The following is a 24,362-nucleotide window of genomic DNA, read 5'->3' on the forward strand; positions in this document are numbered from 1 at the left end:
TCATACAATTGATCCCTTTTAAGAAGAACCAGATGCATCGTCCTCTCGATGAATAAAAAAACATAAAATCTTTGACAGAATAGGATCCAACAGGCACGATTAACCAGTATTTTCTAACAATTGCAGCGCACGACACAAATTCGACAAAGGGCAGTATTAAGATTTTTTTTTTTTTTTCATATCATGCCTCATACTTTTCCTTTATATTCCCAAAATCTTAACGTTTCAAGAATACATATATGTACATATGCTTTGGCAAACGTCCTCTTTCCTTTTCCTTTTTTAATTAAATGAACTACTATGTTTTTCGTACTTCATGTTATTTACGTCATACGTAGCATCATTTTCAACCAAGAAAGAACTCAAGCGAAGATTGATCGCAAAACACGCGGTCAAATTTCACTTGAGTTAGCCGTAACATCGCAAAATCATTTTACCCATGTGTGATATACATCCACGGTGAGAAGGATCATCCGACGAAATGGATCCATTTTCTACGTCTTTCGCAAGAAACTGGGTAAATGAATTGCTCACAAAGATTCATCGTAAACATTATTCTCGATACGATAAAGTAGAATAATCAAAATATATCAAACAATTCATTCTGATTCTCTATATACAAAGTTCCTTAATCGATTATCGTACTAATAAGCACGATACCAGATAGATTAACGTGAACAAACAGAGATATAAAAATTAATAGTACTGTACAATTGAAGGAAATAAAGAAGATAAAAAGGGAAAACGAAAGGAAATATTTTATACAAATATGCTTCTTTACATCTAGGACGAGCGTTAGCCACACATGCTCGTTTTGAATACGCATCAAAGAAATCCTCTACAATGTCCTCGGACTATATAGACGCGCAGTAAGCAATCATACATTGTATATATTTGGCGTGAACCTTTGATTCGTATTGTTGAACGTTTATTTACTAAAAATATATCCGTATCTCGATAAAAAAAACAATCTATCAATGGAGATTTAGCGTTCTCTTTACAAACAATACAACTCGTTGAACATTCTAATAATGAAGACGCGACGATTACGCGTTTGTTCAGATACGACGGCGCTTCGATTCGAAAGTGGCACCTGAACGCTGCGTGCATCGATTTAAAGCACGCGCGCAATTACGATCTACATTTATACTTGCTTCAACATCGAATCCTCGCAAATGCCTGTATCCTGACATTCGACAGCACAACAAGCATATATATGTATATACATTCGACAATCGAAAATATACTTTTTCCACGTGTGCATTATGTACGCATAAAATCGCTAGATATTCTACGAACACACTAGACACTGTCATGTGTATTCTCGATAGGATGGTAAGTTGTCCTCGAATTGTCTCAATGACTCTAGTTCAATATGCATGCGTATATAAGATGTAGAAAAAATTTATTTATTGTAGGATCACGTACACCATTGATCGCGAGAACACGTTTGTTCTTCAAAGTTCTCAGAAGAAATGATCATCGGGCGGATTGTATGGTCTGTATGTATCCAGTATATTTTCGACAAGATCGCCGTAAGAAATTCATCTCATTTATATATAACAATTCATATTTGATATATAAAATATATCTTAAGAGAGAAAACCGACTTTCTAATCTCTTCTTCTTCTCTTCCTTTCTTGAAAACGTTAGAAGTTTGTTAGTTATTTCGCAGTTCGGTCACAACATATGTATGTATGTATATCATTGGAAAGCGATGCTCCGAAATCACAGATGTTCACAATGTTTTACATCGTCATCGGTATTTCATCGAATTAAAGAAAATAGTTCTTCCATGTATAACCGATCGCTGAATAGCCACACTTTGCACGCCAAGCATCGCCTATCATGTGTTTCATGTTATAGATCTTATTACAATCAAAACGAATTACTCGCCGGTCCTTGTTCCAAAATTTAAGCCAGATCGAATAGCCGTGCAAAGAGCTCGCGTAACTTGACCTTCGAATTATCTCGACATTTGGTGCTCTGTGATTCATTTGTTATTCTTAAGGGGTAAGAAAATTTCATTTCGGTTCGATGATTGAGATTAATTAGACATTAACCCTCGCTCACCGAAGAAAGCGAACTACGTGTAGAACCAACTGTATGATGCGTCAAGTCGGTAAGATCTGCTGGTAAGCACAATGGTATCGCGCTTGGCCCGTAAATCGCCTCTTGTTCCTCCAGTTGTAACGCAAACTGTTCTTCCAATTTCTGTAAAGGAAAATTTCAGATATTCAAATAAATAGATAATACATAATGTGTAAAATAGTGATGGATATAAACGGTGTTCCCTACGAATAAGTTTCAACAAAACTAAATCGCTTTAAAGAATTAAAGAGAAATGTATAGATCTCGTGGAGCTAATCGTTTAATTGCTCTTAATCGCTTATACTATCGCTATATCTATGCCTTATTTACTCTATATTCGCATCAACAGACGTTTTTTAGACTGACCTTGTTTATTACCTAGTAGACCGTTCTCATATCCAGTCGTGGAATCTCTTTCCCGACATGTTGCGTGTTGGATTCTTAATGAAAGAGGTACGTAATAAAAGTGGGAATAACATAATCTAACGTACACATTGGAAACACTTATATGAGAACCCTTGATATGTATAAGCATTTACCGCACATTTTTACTACGTCCGGTAAGTATACAACATATAGCCCACAATTATCACCGATTCACCCTGTTATGATCTTTACTTAATAACCATCGAAAAGCTGCTATCGAAATACGACACTTGCATATATTATTATCGATAATACAACGAACGATAAACGTCTAATTAAACATAAAGTCTGCATAAAATACCATTCTATTTTGCTAATAATAGGCATGAGTGCTTGTTAATATTATCTGTGAACATTAATGATTGTCAACTGGAATATCCCGTGGAACTTTATGTTCATCTGCGATGGAAACTTGACAAATGTTCTACACATGAACAATAAATCTACGACATCGTAATATAACAATGACATTTCATTCATAAGTTAATTAATGCCAGCTACTTATTCTTTAAGATTTCAATACTTAGAGAACCATAGACTTTTACCTAATAGCTAACAATGACACACCCTTATCGATTTACGAATACGTGTTTTCTTGATTTTTATATCTTTTTTAAGAGTCGCAAACAAAACTCATGTTATAAATTAATTATTTCCTGGCGATATATTACTGCTCATTCAAGTGTTATTCCGTATAAGCCCAAACAATATACATTTTCCTTGGAATTGGTTACGCAAAAATATATTAAAAATATATTAAATGTACATATATATGTATGTAGGGGAGAGGGAGAAGACAAATTCATACGTATACGTATGTACATATACATATATAGTAATGAATGTATACAGCATTTAAACAAACGATAAATATTGCGAAATAAACGAAGCAACGGTGAGTAAAGCGGGCATGTTACCCTTAAATGCACAAAGCATAATACAACGAGAGAAACTTCGAAATAATAAAAAGATAGGTGTTAAGAAAATACCTATAAAAATGTTGAATGAAAATCCAAATTTGTTTTCTGAAATAAATGCTAAATCAAACGAGACATCAAACGAAAAACTGGATTACGATAAGTTACAAGATTATTTCGAAACTTCTCTCTCAATAACGAAAACGTTTGAAAGGAGACACAACAGAATATTCGGAGTATTTACTATCTACGAGACGAAGGAGGTGGTACCAGATCTGGTTTGGATCGACTTCGTGATAGCATGCCATTAATGGAACCGGTGTCCGAACTACTAACTCTTAGAGACACCCTTGGAATGGTAAATGGAGAAGGAGACGTTGGAGTAGAGCGGGGCAAACGCGGAGATTTCTTCCAACTTTCAAAATAAAAGAGAGAATAATCTATACATAAAAGGGGAGAAGAGAAACCACTACGACTCGAGGGCAAATAGTCTCGGTAACGAGCTTCCAATGCTTCCATTTCAGCCGTCAGCTCAGCTTCTAACTTCTATAACAAGTACATTAAGCTTATTTCAGTATAACCATGCTTGTTTCTATTAAGCTTACTTAAAAATCGCGATTGATTCATATCTCTTCTCGCGTTGGTCATCGATCATCGTATGAGCCACAGGACATGGAAACCTATGACTTTGCTCTACGTATAATCGTTATCAAGAAGATAAAAAGAAGAAAACATGAAAGAGTATAGACAAGTAGACAGAAAAAGAGAGCAAGAGAAAGGAAAGGAGAGAAAAGAAAAGCTTCGCGAAATATGAAAGGCAAAGTAACAGGGAAAATTAATATTAATTTACCTGTTTTCGTGGCTTGAGTTGCCCTTTCCATTCACGAAGCTCTTTACCATACGCCTCTTCCAATTCCTTTAGTTTCAACGTCTCGTGTTCCATCAACATCTTTCTCTTTTCGTTTTGCAGCTGTTCCAGTTCTTTGATTGTGGCATCGCTTTGCGCTCTTACCTCTTCCAACTGCCGTGAATGCTTTAGTTCGAATCTTTGCTGCTCGGCTCTATATCGTTTTTTCTCATTCTCTTGGAATTTTTTCAATTTCTCTCTTTCAGCATCAGGATCCGGCGCGATAATCGACGACATAGAAATCCTCATAGATTCTCTGAACATCATTTCACGTGCCTTCATCTCGTTGCGAATTCTTTTCGGCAAATTTCTACGTTCTACCGTCTGTCGTTTAATCAGTTCCTCCTCTTTTCGTTGATTCATTCTCTTCATTTGTTCCAATTCCTTTTCATGACGTATCAGCATCTGGTGTCTTTGTAAAAAGAAAATATCCTTTAGCTGTTTCTTCAACAACTGCTGCTTCTCATGGATGTGCCGTTCTTCTTGCTCCCAAATCGCTGCCTCTCGAGCTCTCATCAACTGTTGTTTCTGCTGCAAAAATTGCCTTTCCATTAAAGCAATTTTCTCGCGATGACTATCAGATAATCTTCTCAACAATAGTTCATGACTTTCGTTAAGCTTATCTAAAAAGTGCTTTTCCCTTTCCTCGTGTTCAGCCTCCAATTTTTCTTTGCGTATCTTAAATGCACTCTTCCTCTTATCTTTCGGCATTAAATCTACTTCATGCTTAAGTAACTTTAGTTCCTGTTTCAATCCCTCACGGAACTGTTTCAATTCCCTTTCTTGCTCACTACGAATCTTTTTCGAAGCGAGTCTAAGATCGGCCTCCTGTTGCGCTTCCGCTCGCTCGATTTGTTGCCTCTGTTGCCGAGCGAGTGTTTCCAAATCAGTTTCGGCATTTCTTTCCAAAAGTTGTCTCTCTTGCTCGAAACGTTTCTCTTGTTGATCTTTGTTAAACTGTGCCTTTTGCGATAAATCCTGAAACTGTTTCTGCTCCATTTTCTGTAGCATCTTTAACTCCCTTAACTCTTGCTTCCTAAAGATTTGATCATCATAAACTTTACCATTTTCATCATCGCCGTAAATTACCTTCGATGTCGTCGTAGTAACTACGACACCATCGATCTCGAACTTTCTAGTTCGCTTTCTCGTCTTTTTCTTCAAATTCATCATTTGAATATCTTCTTTCGTTCTTGTTGGTCGTGGTATATCACGATTATAATCAGGCTTCCGTCGCAATACTACTTCCTCGTCCACTTCCGCGGATTGTCCTTGACTTAGATGATTTTCCTTGCTGGATTCCCTACTATCCTGACTTATCGTGGTAGAAATGGATTCAGCATCGGAACGATCTATGCTCTTACTGGGCGTATGCGACCTTGTCGATCCAGATTCACTTTGAGATCTGGATCCTTCGAAGCTATCCGGAGATACTCTTTTCTCTTTGTATCCTTTATTTACTTCTTTTTGTTTAAGCGTTTTTAACGTTTTCTCGTCCATAGGAGTAACCATTGCAGATTTATCGTTCTTCAACAAACCATTCATTTTCTTGGAACTTCTTTCCACCTCGTCGATATCTATGGATTCTATAGTCGTCCCAGCAACTATCATTTTAGTAATTTCATCTCCGCTATCGCTTTTTGTACTCGACATTTCAATTAAGCTTGCGTCACTGTGAGAGGAAGAAGTTCGTACGGCTTCGTGTTTATTAAGTATCGAGGAATCTTTCACTTGTTCCTTATCTTCGCCGACGGTAACGACAGAAACGTGACTAGTGTCCTGCAATTCGTCTATGATCGGACTCACAATGAGAACCTCGGATTCATCTAACTTCTTGCCAACTCTTTTAGAAACGTCTGTAAGAATTATAGGTTGCTCTTGGGGCATGTACTCTAAGCTATCTAAACTAGGAAAGCCGTCATCGTCGGTTGAACTTTCGTTCACTTGTGTTTTGTTTAATTCATTCGCTACAATAACAACTTCCGATGTTGGAGGAGGTTGACGACAAGAAGGATTCGCTGCCAGTGACACAGCATCGACAAGAACCGGAGGATGCGTCGTTACTACAGTTACTTGACTAACGTTGCTCGCAAGACTATTCGATAAATCTGGACTATCTGCTGTGATCCGGACGGTTGATGTATTTGGACGTATTTCTTGGTCGGATTTACCTAAAAGATCAATACGTATTTCTTTATTTCTATAAGTATTAATAATCCACTTCTAATCTTATAACATGAACTAAATATTTACGACTATTGTTATAAACAATAAACTAATTGTATAATACAAAATGATAAAGTAACTTTGATTTTACCGGTAATGACAACTACATTATCACCGCTGCTTCTTCTCGAAGCATTTCTAATGGGAGTTGATGTAATTACTGATACATTCACTGAAGAACCTTTTTTCTCACAGTTTACGTTATCGCTGTTGCTCGTCATATTTTCGTAATTGTGTTCTTTACTTGGCCATTTTTTATCCCGTTTCCCGTCAAATTCGTCCGAAAAGTTTTCTAAAGAAACATATCTGGAAGATCCTTCGCTATGACTTTTGACAACAGATTCTGGTTTAGACGTTCCATAATCAGTTTTAACATCTTCAGTAGAACATGCTTTAACGATATTTTTTTCGGATGCGCTTGCAGTTAGATCTCGTTGAGATAACGTCTCCATAGAAGAAACACTCATTCGCATTTCAGTATCCATCGAAAACCGTTTCTCTAAAACTGCATTTAACTTTTGCTCTACAGATTTTCGTTTTTCTTGTAAACTCTTATAATTTTCTTCTGATGAAGATTGTCCTTTAACTTGTATATCAGCTGATGTTTTCTTTTCAATTCTGAAATTTAATGTCCTTCATATAAATAATTAATATTAAATTAGATATAAATTCAAACAAACATGTGCGAATATGTCGATGAAAATTTAACACAACTAGAAATAAGTACCTGTTCTTTTCTTCTAAAGACGATTGTTTATTGAATACTGGTTTCGTCCAGTCTTCGGCCAATTCTAATTTAACTGGTGCTGATTTCCTTTTCTCTTCTAATGATAATTGTGTTCTCGGTGATGAATTCGTCTTATTATCTACAGATCTTTGCCTGATATCACCTTTGTTTGCATCATCTATCTTATTCTTCTCTCTTTCATTATTATCTGGTACATTCTTTTCTAAACTAGGTAGTACGCTTGTTTTCTCGGAGAGCGCGTCTACACTTGTTTGTTCCTTACCTATCATTTCCTGAGCAGACTGAGACGGTTCATTTTTGTCTCTCTGTTGCTTATCAGTAATCTTGCATTCATTTAATACTTCTGCATCGCTTTGTTTATCAATCATTTTCAAATTATTTTCCTTATCTTCAATTTTACTATTCTGTCGCATAAGTGGCGGAGGAGGTGCAGGCCCTTTTTCTCGAGATACCCTACGTTCGTTTGTTTCATTTGTACTAGGAGGTTTAGGTGCCTGAAAATTAAATTACGATATTATTTCTATTTATTTAAAAATATCAACAATTGATTAAAAAGAAATGTACTTGTTTTTTCTCAACAGAGACAGGTATGTTGTCTTTTGATTCTGCTTTACGTAATTTCTTGTTTCTATCCTCCTTTTCACCATCCCTGTTAATTTCTCGTTTATGATTTTCTTCTTTTTTCGCTGACACAGGTGATGCAACAAGATTTTCCTTTTCAGAAACTGAAAAAAGAAATATAAACACAATTTATAATAATTTTCATCGTTACCTAAACGGCATTTAATATAGTATAAATCATATTTACTCTGAACATCAGCGTCACTGCGCATAGACGCAGAGTCATCTCCGAGTTGATCCAGCTCCAGAGGAAGCTGAGATGTACGTTGCTCCTGAAAAATGTATGATTCTATTTTATTTACATATGATTATATAATTCATACACACGATACAATTCATAATTAAGAATATCCAAACTGATACAAAATACGAAATGTAATTTCTAAGAATAATAAAGTATGTAAAATGGAGGAATTATTAAAATACCAAAAAGGATAAGAAGAATTATTACTTTACATGAATATGAAAAAAAAAAAAAAAAAAATAGTGAGAATAAAACTACATAATTAATATATTTTTATAAAAATTGCCATAATATTAATTATAACAAACATTATGATCTAATATGAATAAATTTCATATAAAAATAGCTTATGCACTGCAGTTGTAAAAGCAATAAAAATAGCGAAGAACTGTAATAATATGTACAAAAAATACATTGAAATCAAGTTAGACGACACTTATTGCATAAGCTACTGACCTGACAAACGCAGGGATGATGGGGCTGGCGAGGCCCAGGAGAGCCGCATGCACAGCCAAATTATCCAAATTACAATACCATATTTATTAGGATATCATTAGATTAAATGTTACAAAGAAAAAAAAATGAAAAGTTTAATAAAATTTTAAAAATTATGATGTCAAATAGTACCATATGTAACAAATAATAAATGTAATAATAATTCAAATACATATTTATAATTTTTATGAGAATAAAATTACCGTATTAATTTGGCAAATTAAAGAGAAGCATACTTTTACAACGCATATTACATGCATGAATCTGTCTAAGATATTATGCATGTTCATCATGCATAAGTATAACAAAGAGTAATTATGTGTTGTATGAAACTGAGATGGAATTTATTAAAGATTTACATAACCGCATACAAAAATACTTCATTACAGTTATAAACTTCCGGAATACAAATAAATATTTTTCATTTTCTAATCGTGTAAGAACGACTAATAAATTTGAACAATTCAATCTATGTGGTTTGTTCAAAAGCAGCTTACCAATCCGTTGATACTGTTCTCTGTGCTTTTTCGCTTTTTTGGCCTTCTATCAAAACGAAAGCGTGTAACAACGTATATACATGTTAATGCCGTTTATAAAGCTCTATACATCGTTACGAATTAAAAGATCACAAAGTTATAAAGCGTTTAAAGTTATTTTCACACAAAGGTTATTCGAATACAAAAAATTTTCATTTTTGCATCTCTTCTTAATTAACAAAATTAAATTAACGACAATTAACAATATAAAATTAAAAACTACCTCTGTTTCTTCATCAACCAATTCTTCCTCAACAACATCAGCCTTATATTCCAATAACAAATCTCTGATTGGTTTTGAATCCAAATTACGATTTATAAACGGATGTTTCAACAACTCATCAGCTGTAGGTCGCGACGTTGGATCCTTTATAAGGGCTTTTGCAATAAAATCATTAAAATCTTTGCTCCATTTTCCGGGTTGATCAAGTTTTGGTGGATCGCTTTTTTGTATTTTAAGAAGAACGCGCATTGGAGACATTTCATGGTTTGGTGGTTCCATTTGCGCAAATTCGATTAAAGTAATACCAAGTGACCAAATGTCTACCTGTATATGAGATATATACATATTTATATATTTATATGAAAAATATTAACCCTCTGCGGACGGAACGGTTCGAAGTCAACCGTACTGTGAGGCCGAGCTACTGCAGCGATAGTCATTTAAAATTGCCAGCGCACATTTCTGCTTAGACGCGTTTTTTATTCATAGATGTCAAATTCTAGACATATATACATGCACAGATTCTCCACAGGATAAATAAAATAACACACATATGAGTCTTTTGGTTCTATCAGTTGTTTACGCCGAACGTGTATATGAGTTTCTCGTCCATAGCGATGCGTTTACGTGGGACACATATATGAGTCGTTCAGCTTTATAATTGTTTTCGCCAAACGCATATATGATGGCTTACGCAGATCACATATATGCGGCGGTAGTCCGCAAAGAGTTAATTATAAGATATAAACGTAATATCAATATTTAAGCACAAAAAACGTATAATTTAGAAATGTGCTACTCACTTTAAAATCATAAGGATTATCTCTAAATGTCTCACATAACACTACTTCTGGAGCCATCCAATATGGTGTTCCAATAAATGTGTCATGTTTCTGTAAAGTATGCTTATTTTTTGCAGATACTCCAAAGTCAGCTGTGGACAAGGTAATTTTTTAATTTTTCTTTATATATAGAATATAAAATAGTAATTATATATGGATTTGGAAAGTATGAGGATTACCTAATTTTACTCCCCCTGCCATTGTTAATAAAACATTTCCTGCCTTTAAATCCCTATGGATAACTTTAGATTTGTGTAAAAATGCAAGACCTTTGGTCATATGTTGACATATATAGGCTATTTGTGGTTCTGTTAAAGCTTTTGCCAATTCAACCATTATAGAATCAACAGCACCACCATCACAATATTCTATTAACATCTATAAATTTATATTAATAGAATTATACAAATGTTAATTGAGAAATATAAATATTAAACTTATAAGTATTATATAACCGTAAACATACCCATAGTTTACCCTCAATAAAATATGCTTCATGTAATTCAACAACATTTGGGTGTTTACACTCTGATAAAATATCTATCTCGATCATAAAATCACTAAGATCATCTTCTCCTTCCAGTGCACACATTTTTGCAGCAGCAAGCTGTTGAGTTTGCCTGTGCTGTGCCTGAAATATTCAATACTTGTTTAAGAAATTGAACAATTACAACTAGAAGCATTTGATTATGAAATTATATAAACTATGTATTACCTTATAAACTTTCCCAAATGCCCCATCTCCTAATTCACCTATCATTTCCCAGAATTCTTCTGGGTTACAATCCATTTTAATATTATTGTACAATTTCTTTTTCTTTGCGTCATTTCCACCAAAGTGGAATGCCTTTTTTAAATTTGATAAGAATGACATTTTTGTGATTCTTATTTAATATATTCGCATGTATAAAAATTATACTTCTATTACATTATGTCATAAAACTCAATAATGTTTATCATTAGCAACAAATATGTACCTTACATTTAAACATAAATCTTATGTAGTTCTTAAATAATTCATTGTTATATGAAATCATTACAAGATGCATAAAATCATCTTTCCCTTATATATACTTTTGCATACTTTCCATTATTTTAACATATTTTCTACTAGAATAGAAAACATTCTAAAACACATATTTGGCTTATATCCCTGTTTTATACCAGGGGATTGTACCAAATCTCTCCCACATCTTGACACCATATAGTCAATATCCACTAATTAGCAAATATATTGTTTAAATAAATAGTAATGTAAATGTAAAGAATGAAACCCATCATTAACAATTTTCTACTTTTACTGCTAATATATATCAAGCTGAAATAAAGAAAAATTACATTAAAAATTACAATAATACATTTACAATATTGTCTAATATATTTAGAAGTGATACTACTAAGATGATATTTATTACTTCTTAAATTTAATTTAAATGAACTAAGACATTACACATATAAAAATCATAAATATAATATGTATAAGGATATATCATACATTTTTAGAAGAAAAAGATATAATCAAATGAATAGATTTTGAAAAATACATATTGCAATATAACTGATATTAACAACATTAACATAATATTACTTATTCAGTAAAATGAGTAAATATGAAGAGTACGAATAAAATGCTTATGATAAAACCATTATACATATATATATATATATATATATATATATATATATATATATATATATATATATATGTATATCAAAAAGATAAGCATAATAAAAGTAATGTTACTAAATGCTAACATTCAATGCAAATTCAACATTTTCTTATTAATTTTAGAAGCTCATACTATCTGATTAGTATACTTAGTTGCTTCACTGATAAATTGTATTAAGCTACACTTTTTAATATCTATTTACTTATCTATGAAAGGTTTAAGATATACATATAATCAATTTTATCTATTTATTCAATAAAAAATACAAATTTGATTGACCTACAAATGAAAAGAAATAAAGAAATTCTTTGAACTATAAGAGCAAAAAACTACGAGATCAGAAAAGTGCTGAGAATGTCAAAATTGACGGTCACGAGGTTGACACAATTTTGACAAGTAATCTACAGCCGTATCTGTCCGCCATCGTTTTGTAAATACACTTTCTCCGTCTTGTACGTGTTAGAAATCTATCAAAGATGAAATTTGTGAAAATAAAACTACATCAGAATCATCTAAATATTTCAGATGAAAATTATAATAAAAAACAATGTATCTACGTATTTTGAATACAACGATAAAATTTCCCGTCATCTATGCTGTTTGTTAGCTTGGTAAAGCCGACGTATTTCTCTCGATTCAAGGTTTGAGAAATCACAAAAGAACGTTTTAATCTTAGTCATACGAGGCAGTGACACAAATACATCATTAATATGATAATGATGTAAAGAATTTCTTGGATTTTTTTTCTTGAAAAGTATGATTTTTTAAAAAAAATCTGTAGACACATCCTCTGCTCACCTTCTCTTTTAATGATCCACCACGAAATAGGCACACTTCGTCTCGACTAATATCACCGATGATCCACTGAAAATCTTCAGATTCCACTGTTCACACTGACTGCACGTATCATCAAGAAATCCACCGTTCAAAATCCAAATATTTGAAAGAATGTGAAAACTATCGTGCGTGAAATCAGTAAACTAGACGGACCCGCACGTACGGCCATTTTCAGTAACACACGCACATCACACATTCTACTGTACCACGCCTGGAAGTGACGTAATCAATCGGCAAGTGTGCCTGTATTCTGTAAGAGGTTCTCTAACTTACGAATGCATCTTAAATGCATTTTTAACAGACTATGCAACCATTTCGCAAAATATCTCTTATGACAGTCAATGTATATATAGCGACTACAAAAAGCAACTGTACATAGCATCATTTCCTACATTTCGTTTCCATAGTATTAAATTTTTGTAGTTCTATGAAAGTATTATTAAACGATACAAAACTTAATATAATTAGACGCAATTAAGTAGTATGTAAATATTATTATAAATACAATGATGTGCAAATATTTTTTGTAGCTATATTTCCAAATCAGCTACAATAAAACAGTAATAATAAAATCTGCGCTTTACTTAGGAGATTGTGGGCACCAAAAAATTATATGTTCTATGATTCTAGCATAAAAATTTCGTTTCCTTTTTACGATAATTCAATTTTTACAATAGCCTCACATACTGAGTAACTCTGCACATATGAAAATTAAGCATTCGTTATATTAAGTTATAGAATTGATTTTACGACATGTCATTGTAGTTACGGAAGCCTTCTAAATATATAATCTTATTAAATGTTGTGAAACAAGTTTGTTTTAGCACAAAATGTCATCAAATTAATATTATGCTTAACCATAGTACTATTATATTATAATGCTTCATTTACAACGTATTTAGAGATAAAATTCTTTCTATAAATAGTATTTACCAGTTGTGTTAGCTTTCATATTAAAAGATAATTATTTTATATTCATAAAATTTGTTAGAATACAAGAAAAGAAAGTTTTAGAAAACCAGATAGGTACGAAATAGAAATAAGAATCTTTCTTTTATTAACATGTATGTTTATTAATATCTAAGTAAAATGTTTTCTTCGCTTTAAAAGCTTAATTCCTAAATGCATAAAGTTAAAATATGATATAAAATTAAAAAATTAATAATTCTAAATATTATCATTGTCAAGGAAAAAAACTTCGTTTACAAATTAGTACTAGATTAGAAATAAATAATACAGTATGTAAATTTTTCATGGACAATTTCTATGTCCATGAAATTTTCGGACTCAAGATTACCAACATAACTCACAGAAATACCAGTTTATATTTTCACCTTGGTCATGTTTTCACTGTACGCTGTGCGTATGCACAACAAACCGTTGCAATAATCGATGTAATCTTTTTCCATTGTTTAATTTAATTAAACACTTGTTTCTATTTATCTGAATAAATATCTCTACATACCCTGTGGAAGGTACTCTTTGTTTCCATGTAGTTCTTCATACTAAAAAACTGTTTGTGTATATAAATGTTGTAAATAACTATTATATACGTTCCTAATTAACTGTTGCTTAATGAAAGCTAAATTAAAGCATTACCTGTAGTTATTTAAATAAAGATATTAAAAATGTGTGATATAAATATCATCATTTTCATTAAATTACGTTTTAACAACTTCAATTTTTACAGTGTGTAAAGTGAAGTTAAAATGTCTGGAAAAGAAAGAGGTTTATTTCGAATTATTTTAAAAAATTTTATTGCATCATTTAAACCAACCCAACATAAGCTAATTGGTGAAGATTATTATGGTACAAAATATTACGAAATTGAAAACCCAAGATCAAGGAGGAAGAACTCATCTCGATATTTTGTACCTGTAAATAAAGATGATGACACGCAAGAAGTACCAGTAGAATGGGAGGCATGGTTAAGATATCGTCGAAAAGATCCACCGTCAGAAAAAGAAATAAAACAAAATTATCAATTACAAATGATCAAAAAACGAAATGCTGCAGAAGTAGAAGCAAAACATGCAAGTAATGGATTGCAAAAGCAAATTAATGAAGGAGAACGTATACCATTTCCAATTTATGAGGAGTATAAAAATTATGGTCGAGATTATAAGATAAAATATGATGAAAAAAACCACAAAAAAGATAAATAGACATAAATAAAATATCTGAGATTTAATTTAATTATGTATACGCTTTTAGAATGTTAAAATTAATGGAATATCTAGTAAATATGTACAAACTTTATTATAACATATACTTGTGGTATGACATATAATTTATGTGTGTATATCATTTGTGTATAGTCTATGAATAAAACAATTTATTAATACCCTATTTTTCTGCATATGTACTTATATTCTTCTGTAAATTAACCCTCTCTGAACAAAAATTAGTCTGCTACTGAATTTAAATAAAATATCCGTTTTATACAGAAGTAATAATAGTGATCCAACTGCAAATCTTCCATTGAGCAAAACTATTAAATAGTTATTTTCAACTTATACTTTAACATTTAGCCAACCGAATAGGGAGATCTGCGTGACCGAACGGGAAGATCTCTCTTTTTGGCTTTTTCAACACGTTCTCTTCTTTTTTTTTTTGTTATTATCAGTTATTGTTTACCTGGAATTGTTCCCAATTGATTGCGCCACTTTTTTTGCTGTTATAAAATACAGTATATAATAAAATACATCAATTTAGTGGTATTAAAATTAATTAAAAAGTTACAGTATCCGTTATGACTACATAAAGTTATAATCAAACGATACCACATTGTAAGAAAATATTAAAATGCATCATGAATTTTTAATTTCACGTTCAAGTTGTGTTATTTATGTTTAACCCTTTCGCTACTACGGGCGACTACAGTCGCTCTCCGTAAAATGCCACTGACATACTACAGGCGACTACAATCGCTCTGCGTTAGATACCACTGACGTACTACGGACGACTATAGTCATTCTGCGTAAGATGCCGCGTATTATACATACGACGAGCCTTTTATTAACAATAAAACGGTGTGACAAGAGGGCAGTGTATATGTTGTCCTCTTTCCACAATGAAGAGTTTCGAAACGTCATTATCGCACGCAGAAAATGATTAAAAAAAACCAAAGTGTGCTTTCGATTATAATCGATTGATGGAAACTGTGGAGCGAATCGCGATACCAGTGCCAGATTTGCGATGTTGGCCAATGTGTAACACCATGTTTCGAAAAATACTACACGCAATACCATTATTAAAACCTATTAGTATCATATCATATTACATTATATTATTAATACATTATATATAAATACTCTGTTTTGAGGAAAGTTTTTTTCTTCGGAGAAGCCGCCCGTAGTGAAAGGGTTAATCACCTTCAATGTTTTTAATTTTACCTATATTTTTTTATACTTTTAATATACACTTTCAATATATATACTTTTAACTTGATGTTTTGTATAAGCAATATGTGAAATCGTTAAATAAAATCATTACCGCAAAATATAATTGACCATTTAAATAATTTTTACACTTCTTTGTTTTTTAAATAGTGAATATTAGTCTTCGATACTTGGAAACATGCGCGGTGGACAGCGTATAGGTTAACTTGTTCGAGCGCGGTGAGAAACGTATAGCTCGCTGTGACGCGCGCGGTTGGCTAAGTGTTAAAACGATTTTTTAAAACCATTATCTTATTAAGTAATGATAATAGTTTTGACTGATCTATTAATTTGAAGTCTAGAAAGGTGTAGATAAACAAAAATTAAAAGCTAGACTTCTTAGTCAGAAGATAGACTATAAGTGTTGAAACTTCAAAAGTATCACTCAACGATAAGTATAACTTTTCTTTTGATCAAAAGAAACTGACGAATTCAACAGATAATAAGTATCTTATAATCAACCAGAAAAGTCACTATTATCAAATAAAGCTTGATCATATAGTTCTCCCTTCACTAAACGTCCACCGAAATAACGACCATTCAAAGAATCCCTTGCACGTTCCGCTTCTAAAATGATTATTTAATATCAATATCAAATTAAAATTCACACTTAATTAATTAAAAAGCAATAATTCGTTATAAACTTACCACTCATTTGAGAAAATTCAACAAATATTTTTACGATAACTTCTGCGTCTTCGTCATCTTCCGATTGTCGTTCATTATAAATAATAACTCTTTCTACAACTCCAAATTTAGAACATTCATCTTGAATTTCTTCTTGTAAACTTTCATCTACATCTTCTGGGGCTACCATGTTTCGTAAAATAACAACACGGGATTCAACTTTGCGCATAAGTTTCTGCATAACAAGATGACGCGCACTTTGTCCTTTGATCGACATATTTTCTTGTTGCTGTAATGTTTGGGGTTCTGTCTCCTCTAACAATTTCTTCTGTAATTCTTCCTGTTGCTTTTGATGAGCTGCTTGTTCTTGTGCCCGTCTCATAATATCGGAATTCGTCGTAGTTGTAACAGGTATCTAGCCACATTTCAAATAATTTAAATATTGTAACATTTCAACGTATGAATATAATAATAAATGAAAATCTTACGACTGGAGTTCCTACTATTGTAGGTGCTACAACAGCTGGAGGAGGTATAACAACTGGCTGCCCAGGTATTGGTTGAATTATCGCAGGAGGCCGAGTTAAAGTTTGCGGTATAGCTATACCAGGCGGAGGTATAACAGGTGCTACCGTTGCTATAGTTGGCGGTGCCATCATTGTCGCTGGGGCAATAGTGGGTCTTACTATACCAGGCAAAGCTGTGTATAAAATTCATGTTCATAATGACTTCAAAGAAAATTTCAGATTCTAAAATTTGCTCAATCACTATTAACTCATACCTTGATTCAAAATCGGCGGGGCAGCTGCTCCAAGCTTGGTCAAACCAAGAGCAACTGCATTACTAGCTACAGCATCCATTGCTTGAATTTTTGCAGTTGCAGCTGCAGCTGCAACCGCAGCAGCGGTAGGCATCATACTAGTTCCACTTGGCGGACCCATAAGAGCATTTGGTGGAGTAATAGCTCTGCCTACTCGCAAGTATTGCCCACCCAAGTCAAATAAATTCATTGATGCGATAGCTTCTAACGCGGCCTGCATTGTTTCGTATTCAATAAAACCGTAACCTTTATGTCGATGGGGCGAGCTGCCTTGTGCCAATTTACAATATGTAATCGGTCCAAACGCTTCAAACACGGATTTAATATCATCCTCGGTTAAATCTTGATGGATTGACGCAATATAAATTCGATTATAGTGTTTACTTTCTTCCGTAATTTCATCAATAACGGACTGGGCTTGGGGCATATTCGACGGACGCCCCACGACCTGAAGAAAAATAAAAATTCATAACTAATACTTTCGACTATTAAAAGAAAAGTATTTGTAACGAATCTGTCAAATATTAATATTTTAATTACAAAAAGAGAAAGATAAAAATAGGATTAGGTCCAGGAACTATATTCTTTATTCGAACACAACTTTTGACGTGTTAATAATAATTTTACTAATAAAAAGTATTAATTTTTATACAAATAAATCTTTCCTACCAAAACTCATATTTGTCTAAAATAATGCTAGAACTCATTGTTATGTTCGTAAAAATATCAAAAAGTAGTATCATAAGAGATTTTAAAATCTATGGTAAGAATCTAATGGAATCGTTAAAGAGTTTAACAAGATTTTTTTGACCGAAGTACATTTTGTAAATATAATGCAATTCAATCAAAAGGAATTTCAAATTGGATAAGGCTAAATAAAAATTTGCCGACCTCCGGCGGGATGATAGGATTGCTGGGGGACAGGAAATTCGTTATATAGGTACGTCCTGCTACCTTGATGTTACGTCCACCAATCATGACACCATTCATTTGTTCCAAAGCAAGTTGTGCTGCTTCAGGTATCTCGTATTCGACGAATGCGAATCCTTTGTGCTTCTGCGTAACTGGATCCCAAGACATGTTGATTGATTTTATAGGACCAAAAGGCAAGAAAGCTTGCCTAATCGTGTCCTCTTTTAATTCAAAACTGATGCTGCCCACATATACCCTGTCATATAGGAATTTTATTTCAGGTGATAGTCGCCCTTCGTTATATTAAACCGAGACATTACTGTTCAATTATATCCTAATTCATTAAGATACTCACAATCGTATCCTATCATAATCAAATAAAAAGGAAAAAAAAAAGCAGAACAAATTTTTGAAGGTTCTTCTAAAAAAAATGTGTAAAGGAATTGTTATTTAAAAAAAATATTGCCGATCTAAATATATATATATATACTAAATAAAGCACAATACTTCGACAATACTTGAAATGCAAATATATCATATAAAAATATATCCGTTATAAGTGACTATAACATGATTTTACTAAACAGAAATTTATTCAAAACCTTGAATTTCCAATTTGGGACAGTATATATATATAATTGAAAGAATTACAAATGAAGTTCATAATACTGTACTCAAGTGAATTAAATTTAATTCTTAACAGTAGAAAGAACGTATGTATAATTTTATTCTAAATAATTAAAATTTATCAAAATCTAATCTGAATGACGAATGGAAGCTTTTAGCCTATACACAATTAAATTTAGAATGTATTTTCTATTTAAAACGGCGAGTATCGAAGACGAAATTTGGAGGGCTAAGACAAAGAACAAACAAACCTGCACATGAGGGCGAGAGCCTGCTGTCTCTGCACCTGATTCCGTTGACTAGCCATTTGCTGTAACACAAAGGACCATAGGCCTTCTATTGATATCCCTCCCCCTTACATACACCATATCTCGTTCATCTCAAAAATCCCCCAAGCTCTTTTACCATTCCACCTTCGTTACTCAACTACTCTTACCTTAACACTGATTAAGGAATTAATCAAAGTTAAAATCTTGATACTACATTCAAAACTCCAGATCAAAGCAACATGTAAATTGCAAGTATTTTCATAATAAACTCATTGAATAATAATCTAAATGTAGTATCTTCAACAAAGTCAAGTCAAAAAATAATTCAAATTTTTAACATTCTAAATATAAGTACAGTATCTTTGCAGCAAAGAGAGAAAGAATAGTTGAGCTCGAAAGTTTATATTGATTATTTTTCTCAAATCATCCAGAGATTCATGCACAAAAACTTGTCCTCCTTCGCGCTGGTACAGCTCTGCTCCCGCCGACTACTATTCTCAAGATATCTAACCTTCGCTTACAGTAGTAACTCAGGAAAACGTTTAGGAGTGTTTGATCATAAGGCGGTTTCGTATCGTTTCTGTCTTGACTTGGTTGACACTAACCTGCACATTAGCAATAAAACTTGCTGCCGCAGGACCAACTTATTCTTCTGCGGGGAGAAAAAATCAACCGATCAGAGTTAGGTTCCAGTGTTCGTTTTTAATTTCTGTTATATTTTTTGACTTTACTCGCTCCTCATAACGAACACAGGTTAATATATTTAGGATCAAATTAAAGATTACTCGGCGGGGCGAGCTAAATTGTAAGGACAAACATCAGCTTAAAACGCTATAGACATATTTCTCTCAATTTTTGTTATATAACTGGCAAAGAGCTAAGTAGAGGAAGAAATGTAAATCCATCTTTTAATAAATAGCATTTTTTGAGACAAAAAAGAACCCCATAATTTTAATGTATCATTTCATAAATGTATACATTAATTCCATTGTTCATTCCTATAAAGTATAAACGATCAACATTCAATTAAATATTACAAATTTAATAGAACATTGATTTACTATATACCATTTCCATTGTTGATTATATACAGGGTGGTTGGTAACTGGTGGTACAAGCGGAAAGGGGGTGATTTTACGCGAAAAAAGAAGTCGAAAATATAGAATAAAATTTTTTTTTTTTTTATATTTTTCCATCGAGACAACGATCTACAGTGATAGCGAATCGTGATAGCGTTATAGCGAAACGTGATAAAGTGCACGCATACCGAGCGAAAATTCAAAGTCGATTTTCTCGAAAACAAAGCATCGAACGAAAAATTTTTATTCTATATTTTCGACTTCTCTTTTCGCGTAGAATCACCCCTTTCCCGCTTGTACCACCAGTTACCAACCACCCTGTATATGTTAATTGTTTTATTAATTCCGTTGATATGAATGGAATTTTTAACACATTACTGATCATTCTTATTCAAACAAATCAATGGTAATAAAAGAATAGATAGATATTTTTTCAATATAGAAATCTATGAATGTACAATGGAATGTAAAATGTATGTTAGGCGAGTAAAGTTTGTTAGCGTCATGTTAAAAAATTACCTGCTGTTGATGCGCGAGAGTCTGCTTCATTAAAACCATTTTGATGCTTTGTTCCATTGCATACTTTTTTGCTCTATTTACTGTATCCTGTTGTTCGGATGTAATTTTTGGGAGACCCGCACCTAGAATGCCAGGTAATGTAAGATATTTAGCTCCAGGTCCTGTAACAAAATAAATATTATATGTAAAATAAGACATGCTTCATTAATACATGTTTTAAAATAATAATGTTCTTTCAGATCTTATCAGCTATTTGTCCACTAAATTATTATTGACTCTCAATATGACTTTAATTGGAGCAACAAATTTTAATTGTCACAATTTCTTTATAAACATCATATATAAATCTTAAATGTTTTATTTAAATTACTTTAATAGTTTATATTTTTTCTAAAAAATGAAATAATATTGTAATACTACATACCAGCAACAACTTGTTTTATTTGATTGAGATCATATATAGGGCCGGGCAAGAACTCTGATGCATTCCCTACGAAGAAAGTTGGCATTAGACAAAGATGAAATATAATACATATTACATTCAGTACTTCCACCATCACACACACGTACGAACTTTTTAAAAACTGTTGTCTAATATTTGCTTTGACTTTTTTACTTTTTTTTGCGATGATAGAGGTACCAGAACAATTCATTTGATTCGATTTCTTAATTTTTAGTCTTCTTATTCGTTAAAATTAAACAGAATTTGAATTATACATGTAACTAATATTCAATTCAATATATTTAATATTTGGTATACAAGTATACTGTATAATTTTCTTAAGTTTTATATATCTCTATAAAGTCTTTAAAATGGATAAAAAGTGAAAGACATGACTTAAAAAGAGACGGAAAAAGTAACGATGTCGTACAGCAATTCCCACTGCGGTAGAATCGTCCTCCAAACTGTAAGTTCAAAGAAATTAAAACAATCAAGAACAGTAACGTTATCCTTGTATATAAAGTAATGTATGTACACAATTACATGTATATACTCATACAAATGTATTTTGAAATAGAAATACATTTCCTTCTTTTTTTTCACGCCATTAAAATAAAAGTTATTTCATATTTTAGAAGAGAAATAACGTCAAGAGTATGCTAAAAACAATATCAAAATTGAAGAGAAATCATTGCAATTATTCAATTAACAGAGTTTTCACATTTAAATTTCATTACTGTTTACACTATCAGCCCCAAAAAAAGACTACCAATAACTAGATTAGGTTTCGTATGATCATAACCAATTTGGTCTGCTAGTCTCTGAAACAGAAATCAGAACACGTTGAAACGTTTCTTTTTCTCTTTTATGACTTTTGCAGTTTCACGAATTAATACTATTAGCTTTGTTCAATCATTTGATTAACAGCTAACCGTGTTCTGGGCTGAGCAATGATGGTTGTGCGCATACTATCCGAGATTGAGGCGACGCACAAATCTGGAAGCACAAAGCAAAGGAGAATACTCTCAGTGCATTTTCTGCGCCATTTTCTTACAGTTTGCCTTCTCCAACCTATCACGTAATTAACCCTAACATGTTCTGTATAGCAATGGCGATCCTAATTAATAAAAAAAAATTTATCGTGATCGACCTTCGTAAAAATATACTTTTCTTGTGATGTGCACCCTGTTCTAATAACATTCTTTTTGTTTATAACAGGTATATGTCTCTTCTTTAATAAACGAACAAATTACCTCATCTTTATGTAATAATATAAATGTGATAAAGAAAATCTTAAAAGACATACATCGCCATTGCATCTCCTATTTATAAGCTTCTGCCTTATTTTTTTGCACTTAAAAATTAAATCAGGGTTCAAAGAAATTACTCACATTATAGAAAAAAAGGATATTGAAGTAAAAAGGAAGATATGAAGTAAAACAAAATTTAGTACATCAATGTTTCAAATAAAATATATTCAAACAATTATTTTTACTTTAATAAAATAAATTAGAAGCTTATAATTAGGATGAAAGAAAATTACCCTAAAATGCTGACCTATCTAACATACGCATCATATTTGGTACTCGACAATAGATGCTGTGTCAGTGGGAGTTTGCAAAACTCTGATTTGTTCTGTTCAACGAATGTAGCGTTCTCTTTCTTTGTTTGGCGCACGCTCATGATCACAGCTCAGTCGTAGGCCACAGATTCTGTACTGTCTCTCCGCTGTAACATCTCAGAACAGAAGGACAACCATACATTAGTTTTATTGAGGGCCAACGATCACCTATCACCCTAGCCTACCAAAATATATTCTGAAACTGCAATAGACCACTCAACACTTATAGCTTGCCAGCAGTTTAATAGAAAGCTAGCACCTGATTGTCCTAAGTAAATAATATATGTTTTTCTTCATCATTTCCTTTGCTTAGAAATATATTATGCTTGCTGTTGCTTCTGTGTTCACCGTCTTTTCCAGTTGTACGCTTAATTGTATAGTTTATTAGTGTACATTAGAGATATACATTTATTTGGGAATATTAGCAATGTACCTTCAACTCTAGGTTTCTTGTTTGGAGGTTCCACATTATTCTGGGATGTTGGTGCCTATGAACATATAAAACGTCTATTAGATTTTACAATAAAAATTAGTGATTACTAATAAAAGAAAGATTTTACAATGCTTATTTATTGAACTACTATAATATCATTTTTATTAATTCTAATAATATAAACATAATAATATGATTTTAAATATAATAATATCCATTATAGTCATTATAGTAAAAGAAAACATATTTTACAATTATGTGAAAAGGAATTCAAAAAAAAATATAAACGTACCTTTAATGAATCTATGTTAAAATAATATAACTTAAAAACAAAACTAAAAAGAAAAAAAGTTAATAATTGTACTCATTATATATTGAACTATTATTAACAGGATGTTAGTAAAATATTGTAGAAATATGTTACTATCATAAATTTTATTGAATACTTCGAAAGTATTAATCATAATTATGTACATTACAAGCATTTTACAACCGCCATTATGATCCGAAAAATTTGTTACTTCTATCAATTCAATATTTCTTGCAGAAATAATAATTGCAGAAGTAATTAACTTACCATGGCCATCGCTCCGTTCATTGTATTTTGTGATCCAACAAAATGAGTCCAACTTCTTTTAAACCTACTTTACCAAGCAAATCTCAACCGATTCTGAACAAGTAACTTATATGCAAAATGATCCGAAGCTTGCCTTTACGGAAGTGTTATAAGTACTATGTAAGTCAGTAACAATTTCATGTTGAATTGTATAATAATCGTTTAAATGAATAA

General features: G+C 32.2%; 3 protein-coding genes across 11 annotated transcripts; 1 reads left to right on the top strand and 2 right to left on the bottom strand.

Annotated features, from left to right (window-relative positions):
• Positions 1–538: 538 nt before the first annotated feature.
• Positions 539–13,010, bottom strand: Slik (Sterile20-like kinase). 4 transcript variants are annotated; one of them, XM_069121964.1, is made up of 13 exons: positions 12,745–13,010; positions 10,992–11,594; positions 10,743–10,907; positions 10,456–10,654; positions 10,238–10,368; positions 9,435–9,758; positions 8,124–8,208; positions 7,880–8,040; positions 7,295–7,809; positions 6,659–7,185; positions 4,285–6,512; positions 2,074–2,214; positions 539–1,986 (listed from the first exon to the last, which is right to left on the bottom strand). In XM_069121964.1, the coding sequence occupies exons 2-13, from the start codon at positions 11,148–11,150 to the stop codon at positions 1,915–1,917; spliced, it is 4,707 nt and encodes a 1,568-aa protein (XP_068978065.1). In that variant the 5' UTR covers positions 11,151–11,594; positions 12,745–13,010; the 3' UTR covers positions 539–1,914. The 4 variants fall into 4 exon arrangements, with proteins under 4 accessions (XP_068978065.1, XP_068978064.1, XP_068978066.1 ...); XM_069121963.1 differs by lacking the exons at positions 539–1,986; positions 2,074–2,214 and adding an exon at positions 2,705–3,980; XM_069121965.1 differs by lacking the exons at positions 539–1,986; positions 2,074–2,214; positions 10,238–10,368; ... (2 more) ...; positions 10,992–11,594; positions 12,745–13,010 and adding exons at positions 2,705–3,980; positions 8,637–8,660; positions 9,173–9,218 and having other exon boundaries at positions 9,435–9,622.
• Positions 13,011–14,098: 1,088 nt separating this feature from the next.
• LOC138184275 (NADH dehydrogenase [ubiquinone] 1 alpha subcomplex assembly factor 2) lies at positions 14,099–15,130 on the top strand. Of its 2 annotated transcripts, none has more exons than XM_069122096.1 (2): positions 14,099–14,258; positions 14,474–15,130. In XM_069122096.1, exon 2 carries the CDS (start codon positions 14,493–14,495, stop codon positions 14,946–14,948), a length of 456 nt encoding a protein of 151 aa, XP_068978197.1. In that variant the 5' UTR covers positions 14,099–14,258; positions 14,474–14,492; the 3' UTR covers positions 14,949–15,130. The 2 variants fall into 2 exon arrangements, with proteins under 2 accessions (XP_068978197.1, XP_068978198.1); XM_069122097.1 differs by lacking the exon at positions 14,099–14,258 and adding an exon at positions 14,286–14,413.
• Positions 15,131–16,605: 1,475 nt separating this feature from the next.
• Positions 16,606–24,307, bottom strand: hfp (Poly(U)-binding-splicing factor hfp). Of its 5 annotated transcripts, none has more exons than XM_069122079.1 (11): positions 24,150–24,307; positions 23,573–23,627; positions 22,451–22,514; positions 21,501–21,566; positions 21,077–21,237; positions 20,084–20,130; positions 18,625–18,838; positions 17,632–18,118; positions 17,339–17,550; positions 16,872–17,265; positions 16,606–16,790 (listed from the first exon to the last, which is right to left on the bottom strand). In XM_069122079.1, the coding sequence occupies exons 2-11, from the start codon at positions 23,606–23,608 to the stop codon at positions 16,681–16,683; spliced, it is 1,791 nt and encodes a 596-aa protein (XP_068978180.1). In that variant the 5' UTR covers positions 23,609–23,627; positions 24,150–24,307; the 3' UTR covers positions 16,606–16,680. The 5 variants fall into 5 exon arrangements, with proteins under 5 accessions (XP_068978180.1, XP_068978183.1, XP_068978182.1 ...); XM_069122082.1 differs by lacking the exons at positions 20,084–20,130; positions 22,451–22,514 and adding exons at positions 19,461–19,519; positions 23,076–23,255 and having other exon boundaries at positions 24,150–24,305; XM_069122081.1 differs by lacking the exons at positions 20,084–20,130; positions 22,451–22,514 and adding an exon at positions 19,461–19,519.
• Between the last annotated feature and the right edge of the window lie 55 nt (positions 24,308–24,362).

Source organism: Bombus flavifrons, chromosome 10 (assembly GCF_040668555.2).
Source record: "Bombus flavifrons isolate JBK064 chromosome 10, iyBomFlav1_principal, whole genome shotgun sequence".
Classification (NCBI taxonomy): Eukaryota; Metazoa; Arthropoda; class Insecta; order Hymenoptera; family Apidae; genus Bombus; species Bombus flavifrons.

Bases quoted from the DNA above. Each gene is read 5' to 3' on its own strand.
- Slik (XM_069121963.1), bottom strand. From the start codon at position 11,150: ATGTCATTCTTATCAAATTTAAAAAAGGCATTCCACTTTGGTGGAAAT. The intron at 7,186-7,294 runs GTACTTATTTCT...ATTAAATTTCAG, and splicing joins TCTTTAGAAGAAAAGAACAG to AATTGAAAAGAAAACATCAG. The intron at 3,981-4,284 runs GTAAATTAATAT...TACTTGTTATAG, and splicing joins AACTCAAGCCACGAAAACAG to AAGTTAGAAGCTGAGCTGAC.
- LOC138184275 (XM_069122096.1), top strand. From the start codon at position 14,493: ATGTCTGGAAAAGAAAGAGGTTTATTTCGAATTATTTTAAAAAATTTT.
- hfp (XM_069122079.1), bottom strand. From the start codon at position 23,608: ATGTGGAACCTCCAAACAAGAAACCTAGAGTTGAAG. The intron at 18,839-20,083 runs GTTAGTGTCAAC...CCTATATGACAG, and splicing joins GTTTTATTGCTAATGTGCAG to GGTATATGTGGGCAGCATCA. The intron at 17,551-17,631 runs GTATGAGTTAAT...TTTTATACACAG, and splicing joins CCCGCCGATTTTGAATCAAG to CTTTGCCTGGTATAGTAAGA.